The 13,772-nt window shown below is 33.6% G+C and overlaps 1 protein-coding gene across 2 annotated transcripts in view; it reads left to right on the forward strand.

Moving 5' to 3' along the window:
* The window catches only part of Ola1 (Obg like ATPase 1), a 116,269-nt gene extending 103,368 nt beyond the window's left edge, over positions 1-12,901 (forward strand). For both annotated transcript variants that reach the window (XM_070020710.1, XM_070020720.1), the window contains 4 exons: positions 5,684-5,824; positions 6,497-6,593; positions 8,606-8,728; positions 11,999-12,901. In XM_070020710.1, coding sequence (XP_069876811.1) covers positions 5,684-5,824; positions 6,497-6,593; positions 8,606-8,728; positions 11,999-12,100 — 463 coding nt within the window. In that variant the 3' untranslated portion in view covers positions 12,101-12,901. The remainder of the gene's footprint in view (positions 1-5,683; positions 5,825-6,496; positions 6,594-8,605; positions 8,729-11,998) is intronic.
* The last annotated feature ends 871 nt before the right edge of the window (positions 12,902-13,772 follow it).

A 13,772-nucleotide genomic window follows, 5' to 3' on the forward strand; every position in this document is an offset into this window, starting at 1 on the left:
ATGACAATTGAGAGAGAGAGAGAGGGAGGGAGGGGGGGAAGTGGTGGGGGGAAAAAGGGAAAGGAGGGAAGGTAGAGGAAGGAAACATTAAGTTCTTATTAAAGTATGCTAGAGAAAATTATTTCAAGTTGCAAGAATTTGGTTTCTGTGAAAAAGATCAAATAACACTGTTGAGATTGTTCTATTCCCTTTTTAAAAGTAAGTATTGTTTTGTGTAACCTGTCTCAGTTTGAATATGTGTGTGAATGTAATATGTCTGTATACCCTGTGTTTGAGTCAAAGTTGTAAAATCTGTTTCTTCTGTTGGTGATGATCAAAGTTGAGAAGCTATTGTATTAGAGTACTATAAAATGGGGGTTTAACGCCAATATGGAGTGCTTTCAGTTAACATGGCAGATTGAGCCAAGCTCCCTTCTCATTTCTAATATAAGTATCAAATAACATAAGACTGATATTAACAGGCATGGTAGTGCGTGAACCTATCACTCAGGAGACTAAGATAGGAAAATCATGAATTGCAGGCCACCCTAGGTTACATAGTGAGACCCTGTCTAAGAGGAGTTAGGGGTATTGATGGTGTTGTAGTGGTTTTAGATAGAACACACAGTAAGACTTGAAAACAGTAGCCAAAAACAAGAAGGAAATGCAATGAAGTGGAGAATAAAACTGATGTGATTGCACCTCACAGAAAAATAGGCCAATTTGTGGTTTAGAAACTAAAGTGTACATATGGGAATAACAGTCAAGATACAGGTCCAAGGCTCCCTCTGTACTAGAACTCATTCATAAAACCTAGAAAATGGCATTTCCATGATCACTACTAGAAAGATACTTTTACCTCTTCTAGGCAAGGAGAAACTTTATCCTTGGGGTAATTACCAAAAGAAGACTGGGCTTAAACTAGTAATTGACCCAGAGCCTTGAACATTCCATGTCTTTCTCGAAGTAAGCAAAGCTATACCACAGATACAGCTCAGCCCAGGGACTACTAGGCTCTTGAGTAGCATAGCTGCTACTGTCAAATGACATCCCATCCCATACACATTTGAGTGTGCAAGCACATGCACACTTCTCTCTTTCTCTCTCTCTCTGTGACACACACACACACACACACACACACACACGTGTCCTGGAACATCATTAGCAGATGACAAGGAGAGGGAGTTATGCCCAAACAACTTACATTGTCACTCGTGAGACAAGAAACTAAAATGTGGCTTTGGCTTCTTATCAGAAAACTAGATGTAAAAAGCAGCCTGAAATTTTTAAATCATATTGAAAAGGACAAGAAATTCATTAAGTAAAAGTAAAATATTAATCCAAAGAGTATGTAGTAGAGTGTTTGCATGAGGCCCTGGATTCTGTCCCCAGCACCACCAAAAAAAAAGAAAGAAAGAAAAAGAAAAAGAAAAATTGTATCTAGAAAAGGAATAAGCAACCCTAGGAAATCAAAAATAAAAGGAAAATAAAATTTTCGAATCTAGAATTTCAGTACTGCCTAAGAATGTCAGATTATAAGATAAAAAGTAAATTTTTGACACATTTTTGTACTAAAGATCTTATTCAAAGAATCTAACATCATAACCTACCAATAAATCTCTTTAAGTGTACTTAGCTGGGATACATAATCATTGCTACTCAGGAGGCTGAAATCTGAAGATCATGGTTCTAAGCCAGCCTAAGCAGGAAAGTCCACGAGACTCTCATCCCCAGTTAACCACCAAAGAGCCAGAACTAGCTTGAGCAAAAAAGCTCAGGGCAATACTCAGATGAGTTCAAGCTCCAAGACTGGCACAAAAACAACAACAACAACAACAAAAACTAATATCCTTGCTTTGTCCTTTTACTGTGAAAATATTCACATGAAGGAAAATGCCAATTATGGCATTTCTTCCATTTGTCACTCATAGACTGAAGAAAATCAGACATAGCTTTAGCTCCTTATCAAGAAGAATGGATCCTATTGCAGTAATCTGTCCATATAAATTTGCAAAATAAGTGTTTTGAAAAGTCTTTACAGTAACTCTCAGAGTCTACTATCCTTACTGCTGCTTCTCTCTCCACCTTATATAATCTGATATTCTATGACAATATAATCTTTACTAATTTGGTCTGTAGGAATTAAGTTTATTTTTAAGACATTTATTGGTATTTATTATTGTTCAATTATGTTGATGGAATGTGCTTAGAATTGTTTTTCTAGGGCAACTTTAATGTTCTGTGTCTCTTAAGTGCCAAAAGCACACTTTTGAGATAACTAATATAATTTAAGGTATGTTTTATATCAAGAGAATAGACATTTATTTCTGCAAAAAGTAACTGGTCCCTATGAGGTTCAAACTTGTGATCTTGGCCTCATTTTCACACTGTTGTAACCTTCAGACCTAATATGTATATATATATAAAATATGCATTTTATATATGTACATATGTTTCCATCTCAGGTGTTTAATTATCCAGAACATCTTTCAGATACATAATTTTAAAAAATCACTTTGGAACACTTATCACCTTTGTTTGATAGTAAAAGTCACAAAAAGTAAAGCAGACTGCCAGAGAACCTAACTCACTTTTTATCTTCCCTGTGTTGTCTATGACAGTGAAAGTCACAAAAGTAAAGCTTGCAGGCATAGAGCCTTACTCACTTTACGGAGAGTGCTCTGGTACCTTTTTCTTTAGTGAGGCTGTAGCAGGTCTGATGTCAGTCACTTTAGAGACCTTTAGACCTTAGTGCTCATTTACTGCTAAAATGTACCCGCTCTGCTTCTGCATTATGAAGATCATCTGTCAACACTTTGAGATATTCTCCTTTGTTATTAAGCTTGTGATGCTCTACACTGTCAGGTTTTTTTTGCCAATTATAGTTAAGGTACAATGGTGTATTCACCAGATCAAAGTCTTACATTGGCGGTAGAGGAATGATTTGTAAGTCTTTATTCATCTGAATTGTACAATAGAACACCTGAGGAATGCAAATAATCCCTCTGAGGGCTCTGCAGGAAAGACTGTTAAAATGACAGGGTAGAACTATTGTTATTCTGAATTGATGTTTTAGCCAAAGTAATTATTTCTTATCTTGTTTCCTAACAGTCTTAGTTTTATTACTTAATGTTGACCATACTTATGAGACAATGTGGGTGATATTTTAATATTATCCTTATTACATGGGCTTGTTTTATTTCACTTTCTTTGAATCTGTATTTGGTGTGTGATCTGCTTTTCAAATTACATATTTGATTCTAACTTGTATAATAAAACTGTTACTAAACCATTGATGATAACATTTTAATACAGACTTGTATTTGAATAGTATGCGTCTTTAAAGTAACTTAGAATGTCATGATGTTATATGTAAAAGTACCAATTTAAATTTTTCCCTTTTTCTTTTCTTTTATCCTGTCCTTTATAATTTTGGATAAGAAAATATCTGGTTTGAATTATATCTTAAAGGCCATATACTACATTCCAAAATAAATCTTAATGGGTTGGTCTGATTTTTCGGATGTGAACAAAAGGAAACAAATATTATTACAATGATTAAAAGCTTCTAATACCATTAAATAAGTAGTTGTCTTTGTATAACAAGCATGCACAAACTGCTTTGTGAATTTTTCATTCCCTCTTTCCTGAATCCTGTTCAGTGAGCCATAGTCTTAATTTTCTACTATGAGCACCTGCCATTTTCTTTGATAGTTGAGTTATGATGGATTTGTTCTTCAGTTCTTGCTTTGCTTTACCCACAAAAGTCACATTTACATTAATTATTGGAAGATTTCTGCCACAGTAACTGGCCATAATAACTATTAAAACTTTGGTCCTACTGAAAGAGGCCAGTGGAATAATTTAAGTCTCTGTCATACATTAAAGTATTGAATATAGGACCTTCATAGTGGCTCACACTTGTAATCCTAGCTAGTTGGGAGGTAGAAATTGGGGGGGATTGTTATTTGAGGCCAGCCCAAATAAAAGTTAGCAAGACTTTATCTCAATCAGTAAGTGGGGCATGGTGGTTTTCCTGTCAACACAGCACAAATAAGAAAATTGATCCAGACCAGCAAATATGTAAGAACCTGTCTGAAAAATAACTAAAATGAAAAGGGCTGAGGCCATAGATCAATTGATAGAGTGTCTCCTTCGCAATTATGAACCCTTAGTTCCAGCCCCATAGTCAAATTTGCATAAAATACAATTCTAGACCCCTAAGAGTGTATGCTATGATTACCGGAGGAAGCAAGATAATAGTAGCCCTTGTTAATTATCTGTTTGCTATGTACAGGCATTATTTTTCTAAGGTATTTATGATACAATATTATATGTAGGCCTATATTTCTGTAGATAAGAAACCAGGCCAAGCCATGTGCTGGTGGCTCACGCCTGTAATCCTAGCTACTCAGGGGGCTGAGATCTGAGGATCACCGTTTAAAGCCAGCCCAAGTAGGAAAGTCCGTGAGACTCTTTATCTCCAATAAACCACTAGAAAACCAGAAGTGGCACTATGGCTCAAGTGGTAGAGCGCTCGCCTTGAGCTGAAGAGCACGGGACAGCGCCCAGGCCCAGAGTTCAAGCCCCACAACCAAAAGAAAAAGAAACCAGGCTTAAAAACAGGTGCAGTAACCTGCTTAAGAATTGAAAACCTTTTAGATTGGAACCTTTTAGTTGTATTTGCCACATTTATGTTCTAAATATTGCTTTGCCACAAAACCCTCCATAGTTTAGAAGAAAAATGAAAAAAGTGACTCATTACTGTGTTTTCAGGTAACAAGATGTTACAGATGTTTGCTGATTTAGCTCTCCAAATCATGATTAAGGATTTCTTCATTTGTATTATACAGAAAGTCAGGCTCAGAAGAATAGTGTGTACAGGATTGGATATATTTGTAAATCTGTATTTATTTATTTATTTTGGTCTTGGTCCTTGAATTCAGCATCTAGGTTCTATCCCTGAGCTTTTGTGCTCAAGGCTAGCACTCTACCACTTGAACCATAGCTCCGCTTCTGACTTTTGGTAGTTAATTAGAGATAAGAATTTCATGAACTGTTCAGCCCAGGCTGACTTCCAACTGCAACTGTGATGCTCAGATCTCAGCCTCCTCAGTATCTAGGATATAAATGTGAGCCACTGGAACCCAGCTTTCTTTTGTTTCTGTTAAGAGAAAAAAAAAACCTCAAAAACCAGCTATAGCTGTAAATTCTGTTAGTTCAACAAGGAAGTAAATCAAGCATGTAGATAATCTGGGTGGAACAAATTATTTTTCAAGGACCCCTCAAAATTAGCAGGCATTTTAAGGTCTGATTTCTATACAAGGAAAAGTTTATATATTCTTTTTTGAAACTTACCTTGTTTTTTAAAAAAAAAAAGCAAGAAGAATTTATAAAATTGAGCCTTTATTCAAAGTACAGGTGATAACACTGAATAGATTTAGAATAACTTTTAAAAGTTTTAAAATACTTGTAAAATGGTTTCTGTGTGTTAGAGTAAAACTACAGTATAGTAAAATATTATTGCGTATACCTGAAGCAGAAGCTGCCTGTTAATGTCTTGACCTTGGAAAGCTATACACAAAAAGATGGCATCATAAAACCGTGCAATTCTTATGAATATGTATGTGCTACTTGATAATAATGAATGTGGTACAGTCATGCATGCACTACAAGATAATGTTGTGCCCTTTTTTGTCTACAGGTTGATAAAAATTAAAGAGTGGGTGGACAAGTATGACCCAGGTGCCTTGGTCATTCCTTTTAGTGGGGCCTTGGAACTCAAGTTGCAAGAATTGAGTGCTGAGGAGAGACAGAAGTATCTGGAAGCGAACATGACACAAAGGTTAATTAGCATTCATTTTCCCTACACTTTATTATCAACTATTTCCTTGCAGTAATTTAATTGCTTGCGCTGATAGAATAATAAATGACAGAGTAATTACCATTATAAAGAGGGAATCTTCTCCTTTCTTTACCATGAGACAGAGTGAAAAGATTTATTTTAAATTAAGTTTTTAACTGTCATCTGTCATCTCTGTACAGTGTTTTAATTATAACATAGGTATTAGTTATGTATATTTTTGAGGAGGGATGATCGCCAAAACTCTTTCGTCATATTCAGTGGGGGAGGGGAAAGGGTGCATCACTTGCCATATTTTTTTCTCGGTAACAGTAGTATATTGTTAGAATATTGGATTTCAATCAAAATAAATTTGCCTTTCATAGCCCAGGACCTGGAAATAATTTATATTGGATGAAATAAATCAAATTTTTCTTTTTTAGTAGTAAACAATTCAAAATGGTATCTTTAGGCTAATAGAGTTAAAAACCAATTTTGGAGGGATATTTTTAATAGTCCCTTGCTGTCTGATCTCTTTGAGTATGTTATGAAAGTTGAATGGTCATTTATTAATATCTTTAATAATTTTTGCTTGAGATGAATCATTTTAGCTCTATACTGATCTCTGGCAGAGTCAACTTATGTGTTGAGTGAATTTGTTTCATTTCATTTCAGTGCTTTGCCAAAGATCATTAAGGCTGGGTTTGCAGCACTCCAACTAGAATACTTTTTCACTGCAGGCCCAGATGAAGTGCGTGCATGGACCATCAGGGTAAGATTCATACTTATTCATCAGCTATATCCAGTTCCACACTATTGAATTCAGATTGATATCACTGACTTTGAAGTTTGTCATGGTGGCGGTTAGCTAGTCATTACAGATGAGGTTTTTGTCCAGGATAACTTTAATTATTTGTGAGCTGCTGAACAGTGAAAGTGGAGCGGCATTGATTGAGGCAGGTAACAATTGATTCTGCCTATTACATAGTCTGAATTTCTTCATCCTGTAGGATCTGTCTACCCTCCTCCTGTGGTCAGAGATAAGACGCACCAGTATTGTGCTTGCTTAATCTGTGTGACTGGGTTTGTCTGCAGTGAAATTGATGTTGCTTTTCATTTTGTATTCGCTAAGTTTGTTTGGGTTGCGGGTGGTTCTTTCCTCCTTTGCTTTGCTCGGATTACATTTTCAGCAATAAAAGCAATATGACATCATTATGCTCTTCATAGATACACAGTTGGGCTCAAAAAGCTAAACTCAATGTGTAATAATTCATGCCTTTTTAGTTGAATTCATGGAAGTGATATTTATTTTTACTGTTATATGTTTAATCTTACTACTTTAAAAATGTGAATGTATGTCAAATATTGCTATGTACTGAATGTGATCAGAGAGAATGACTAATTTATTCCCAAAGGACAATAGAAACTGAACTATGATGCTTTGCTCTTGAATATAAATATATTGTAATATAGTAGTTACTATTGAAAAATATTTTAAATACATGTAATCCTAAATAGTGTGTTTGGAATATAAAAATAATGTCAGAACTTTTAGATTCAGAGTCTCATTAAGTCTTTCATTATGCTTTTGAAAAAATATGCTGTGTGATGAATTTTAGTGCTGCTTTGATTTCTGTCTTCAATGACTACAGTTACATTTATTTTTATTTAATATAGATAAAAACATGGAACAGTTGAACATAATGTTAGATAAGCCTTTGTGAATTTAAGACTCACTTTTATTTTACTTCCTCTCCCTTTTGTTAAAAAAAACAAAAAAATGTTTGACTTCTAACTAAGATCCTTTTATATAAACTTTAAAAATAGTGTCAAATCAAATCCAAGTTAATAAACAAAATGTCAGTGTTTATTTTTAGTATATATTTGAAAGATGTATTTAAAGTCTTAAAACTTCAAATTTGAGCATGTTAAACAGGAAAGAAGGCATACTCTATGCTTGAAAATGTGAAAGCTGGTTTATCTTAAGACTGATTATAAGTATCCATGATTTAATGTGCTAAGATATTTAGTCAGGTAAGCTTCAGTGAGTAGCCATATTAACCCAATACATCTTTTATTGTAAAAACTGTGCTTTATAGTGTCATACTCCTTATCACTTTAACATGCTTTATTAAGCAGCTTTTAGGTCACCATTATTTCTCAAATTTCTTTCTGTGATTGTGTGTGTCTGGAATATATGTTCTTGTAATTTAACATATGGGATAATTATATGACATTTCTCTTTCCTTCATGATGATTAGAAGCAGTGTGTACTATACAAAATGTTCAGAAATCTTACTATTAAATTTCTTGGGAATTCCAACATTATATGCTGAATGTAGATTACCTGATTTGTTAAAAATGCCTTTAAAATGTCCCTATGTATTGATTTTTCTGTTTTCCTTAGATGAAATTTTAAAGGCTTTTTATCTGTTTAAAACCTTTTATGATTTAGTGTGAGTTGCTTAAAAATCTTTATTTTTTTCCACTGTGAAGAATAGAAAATCGAAATGAAACCTACACCGAAACCAGACTACTGCATCTAAATCAATAAAACTGTGGATGGCTGTTCAGAAAAACAAAGTTATGCTTCTTTAATATCTGTTGTCTGTCTGTGCTAAAACTGTTGCACAGAACTCAATGTTAAAAATGTTCTAATTTTATAGCTGATATCTTAACTGATATTACCTGAGTTTTAGTTGACCCAACTGTAGATTAAAGAAATTATACTTACAATCAATAATCTTAAATTCAATTAGTTTTTTCTGGTTTTTCTTTTCAAAGAAAGGGACGAAGGCACCTCAGGCTGCAGGAAAGATTCACACAGATTTTGAAAAGGGATTCATTATGGCTGAAGTAATGAAATACGACGATTTTAAGGAGGAAGGTTCTGAAAATGCAGTCAAGGTAAAGAATTATATTATGTGCATATTTCATTATTTTCTACCGCATGAAGATATCCATGATAAAAATGAACGATGGTTGTCTTTTAAACTGCACAGCATAAAATAAGATTATCAGGATTCAAAATTACTATCAACTGAATCAGAACTATAGAAGTTAACATGCTTTTAAGATCATATTTAAAGAGTGTAAATTTGAAGTACTTGTGTGGGGTATTTTCCTGTACGTGAAAAAAGAAAAACTGGTTTTAAGTCATAAATAATTTCAAAGAATTTGTTCAGTAATGGCTAGTAAAAGCATTATACTAAATACATTTCTCAATATGTGAAATGCAAGTTGTATGTATTTGATGTCACTGAAACTTTGTGGTTTTACTTTTCCTTTTTTTTTTTTTTTAAAAAAAAGATCTTGGGGAATTTGATTTGCTTTCTCAACACTAGAGGGCAGGTCCAAAATTGTGCTTTATTTTAGCTAATAAGTATAATTTGATTTTCACATATCATAGTGAAGCAGTGTTATATATGAGAAATAAATACTTTTACTGTAATTAAATTTAATGTAATGTTTAATATTTTGGCTCATTAGATTTTACAAAGAAAATCTAGTAATTTCTAATACAAGGGTCACACTAAACTGACATACAAAGGCTTCTTTAATTCAGTTTTATTTAATTTAAGACTACCATAAAAAATACTTGAGACTGTCTTGTGTTTTTAGCTTATAATTTGAAAGAGATATGAAAAGGCTTCATGTTTGGTATATTCTCATTAGTGTCATTAGAATGACATTACTGGACAGCAGGACTTAAATAGAATTATTAGAACACTAGAAAGAGGAGAGAAAACTCTTAATAGAGTTGATTCAGTGTTGAATGAGAGCTGTTTGCTTTTTTTTTTTAAGTCATTAGAATGGTCATACTGGACAGCAGGACTTAAATAGAATTATTAGAACACTAGAAAGAGGAGAGAAAACTCTTAATAGAGTTGATTCTGTGTTGAATGAGAGCTGTTTGATTTTTTAAAAGAGTGAAGTTACAGTTTACAACTAAACAAAGTCATTAATTTTCCAGTGGTGTCATCTGTATTAATATAGTAGATAGGTATGCAAATATTGAGATAGAGCTTTGTCAGGAGTACTAATTAGATTTGAAAATAATCTCAAATTATTTGTCAACATGCTACATCATGTTGGTATATATGTATTTTTGTAAAGAAAGTAAAAGTAAAGATACTTTTCCCTTTCTCAAATTTAGAGATCAGATGCTCCTTTTTTATATTCTTATAGCCCAATGTGTTACCAATCCTTGGTTGATTTTTGTTATAAACTGGAAAGAAAATATGAATTATAAATATTTTCTTTAACAATTTGGAGAAACTATATGATATAGTAAGAAGATATTTTACACTTATGAAAATATTTAACACTAACTCAGAACTTTATATTATAAATTGGAAAAGGTTGACCTTTGACTTTCCAGCCTGGAATACAATTAGATATTTTACATTGTTTAAACCTAACATTTTAAAATCTGACCTCTTGAGTAAAATGAAATATTTCTGAAATGCTTTATGTTTCTTTTTCAACTATTTACTTGCATATTCCCCAGTAGGTTTTAAGTTTGAGAGCAAGATTGTATATATGTGTATGTATGCATATGTATTTCTAACGCCAGAGCAGTATAACTAATTTAATGCCAGTGCTGTGAACTATGTACTGAATAGCTCTGTGTGGGCTTTGTAGTCTATAGGGATATCACATTATTAGCAATCATATCTGCTTAGGCAAAGCTGGCTTCTACAGATGGCTGCTTTCAAGTGCAAATGAACTGGTTAGACGTGTCTTGTTTAATACATACTCAAGATTCACAAATGGGTATTGATTTTTTTTTCAACCAGTGTTTCTGATAGCAGTGGAAATGGATTAAATGGTCTTTAGAGAATTTAAAGGAACACTGTCACTGTTAATAGTAAACTTGAGTGCTAACAAAGTATATAAACTTATATTAATGTGTCATGTCAATATGTATTTGATTTAGATTGTCTATATAGTTTTATAACAGTAGGCTTTAGATTCTAGAAATAAGTAGCATATGGCCTATTATACATTGTGTCTTTAAAAAAATCATGTGATTATTTATTTACTTTGGAGAATGGTGGTATATAATAGTCCTCTTTGAAATAAACTTTATTCTAATAGCACATTCTACATAATTTAAAATATGTTACTGAGGACTTCCTGATGTGGTTTGTTCATTTTAAACTCATATGATCTTTGTTAGTATTTTGTTACTGAAGTGTAATTTCACATATCAGTATCTTCAAGGAAAAATGCTCATTTTAACTGAGCAAAGGTTTCATGTTCTCAATAAATTCTAACAGAGGGAAAACACTTGGGAAATTTTTTTTCCCAAAAGATCCTCAAGTTCTCATTGCTAGAGTACTCAGTGACAGGGGTCACATGGACCATGTCAGTTATGTGAAATGCTAACCATGGTGCTGAAGAGCCTGTTGTGCTTAGGGTGAGATGTGTATGTTATGCCACGGGGTGAACCTGGTTTTCTGAAATTGCCACTTGTTTTTGTTAAAAGTACAACAGATTACATATCTGGATCTGCATACCAGCAGGTGGAATCAGTTGCTTTGCCAACTGATTTACAAGAGGAAAAAATGTGTCTTTGAAATTCCAACCTGTTAGAGTCTGCTTGTAACTAGCACCATTAATCAGTAAACTTCAATGATAAATTCTAGTATGTACCACTATGTATGGTCATTGCCAAAACTATAAATAAAAGCTCAAAATCTGCTACAATTGATCATAGCTTTTCTTATAGCAAACTACCTTTACGATATTATCATTGTCACCAAAGAATTTATTTAAGCAAATAAAGCAGCATGTAGTTTCTTTTCTGCCTGGTTTGATCTGTTTTGTTACAGTGACTTACTAGATGTTTGCAGACACATCAGAAATGTACCATAAACATCATGTAATGAAACTTAATGATATTGGTATAATTACATTTATGTGCCAACAGTTTAGTAGAGAATACATTATGATTATGTATATGTGGAAAATCTAGTTCTGCCCAAACAGAAATACTTTCCTTCTCAAGTCTAGTTTTGAATTGGTATGCCTTTCTGTTCATTTTCTTTCCTTCAGTTTTTCTTTTTTTATTTTGTTGTTTAATATGATCCAAGTACTAACTCTTCATATCTTTTTCTAGTATTTTCTCTATGTGTTTGTTTGTAAAATAAGAACCTATTTCCTGTTTTTCAGGCTGCTGGAAAGTACAGACAACAAGGCAGAAATTATATTGTTGAAGATGGAGATATTATCTTCTTCAAGTTTAATACACCTCAGCAACCAAAAAAGAAATAATAGTTTTTGCTCAGATAAACATAAAACTTCCAGAAGTCATATGATTTTTTAAAATTAAGATTTCTGAAGGGGTGAATAAAGTTGGGGAAATGGGCATCTTCTACAAACCAATTATTTTTTATTTGTTTTAAAATTATAAAGTTCAGTGTACCTCCAATGAAATATAAGATACTAAATGTGAACAGCTTTGCTTTTCACATGATTAAGACCCTACTCCAAATTATAGAAGCTTTTCAGAAACCATATTACTCTCATGATACTTCATTAATCTCCATCATGTATGCCAAGCCTGACACATTTGACAGTGAGGACAATGTGGCTTGCTCCTTTTTTGAATCTACAGATAATGCATGTTTTACAGTACTCCAGATGTCTACACTCAATAAAACATTTGACAAAACCAGCCTTGGTGTGTTTGGGGATGTCTGTATTGACTGACTGTGGTGTGCTGAATGCGATACGGCACCTGGTGGTTGCTGATTACAGAATTTTAAGGCGTGTGTATGACACAGTAACTGGCAGTGTGGGGCAGCTGCAATTGTATCTTAAAAGTGATTCTTTCATGGGAATCAAAGGAATAGTATACCAGGGATTTGTCTCAAAAAAGTTAATTAATTTGTAGATGGACATTTATTGAAAGATGATAGCAATGATATTACAAAGGCTATAACATAGGTAACTCTAACCAGAAAGAAAACAAATTTGTTTCCAAAATTAAGGAATTTTGTTTGTTATTGTTCTGATCATATTGGAAAGCATCTTTAGTTTTAATCTTTCTTTTGAAATTACTAAATTGTGAAAGCGGACCCATTTCTAGTGGGTAATATTTTTGTTTCAATTAGCTGTGCCTGCAAAAGTTTATATGAATAGTCTTTCATGATAAAACTTTTTTCATATTTGCTATTAATATTTCAGGTCAGTTGAAATTTTAGCACATTAAGTTAAGCAGTTTTAAAAGCTGTATCTGAAAGTTGTAAACAAATAATGACAGGTTAAGAATTTGGAGACCAGGGCTGGGAAGGTGGCTCAGTGGTAGAGCGCTTGCCTTGCATGCCTGAGGCCCTGGGTTCGATTCCTCAGTACCACATAAGCAAAAAGAAAAAAAAAAAAAAAAAAGCTGGAAGAATTTGGAGACCATTTGCCACTTAGTCTTCTCTTAAGGTGAAGAGTCTTAGAATGCGCTCATCTTTGAATTCTCCTTTTTTCTGCTGTTAACAGCCCTGTGAGACCTCCTTGTCCTCATCCACCACCCTTTTATGTTTCCATGGAATGTAGATTCATACTCAAACTAGCCTTTGCTTCTACTGTATCACTCTGTCACCTCAAAGAAGTGCTCTGAATATGTGATAAAACTAAGTTGCAAGTGTAGATGACCAACTTTGCTGTGGAAAAAAAAAATGTTTTTCCAGAATTCTGGTCCTGGGGTTTGAACTCTGGGCCTGGGCTCTGTCCCTGAGCTTTTGTGCTCAAGGCTAGCACTCTGCCACTTACACCACAGCTCCACTTCTGGCTTTTTCCTGGTTAATTAGATAGGAGACTTACGGACTTTCCTTCCTGGACTGGTTCCGAACCTCAATCCTCAAATCTTAGCCTCCTGAGTAAATAGGATTATAGGCATGAACTATTTGGCACCCAGTACTGAAAACTTCTTGTTATATTTCTATATTGGAAT

This window comes from Dipodomys merriami, unplaced genomic scaffold (genome assembly GCF_024711535.1).
Source record: "Dipodomys merriami isolate MVZ:Mamm:240054 unplaced genomic scaffold, mDipMer1.0.p SCAF_1, whole genome shotgun sequence".
Classification (NCBI taxonomy): domain Eukaryota; kingdom Metazoa; phylum Chordata; class Mammalia; order Rodentia; family Heteromyidae; genus Dipodomys; species Dipodomys merriami.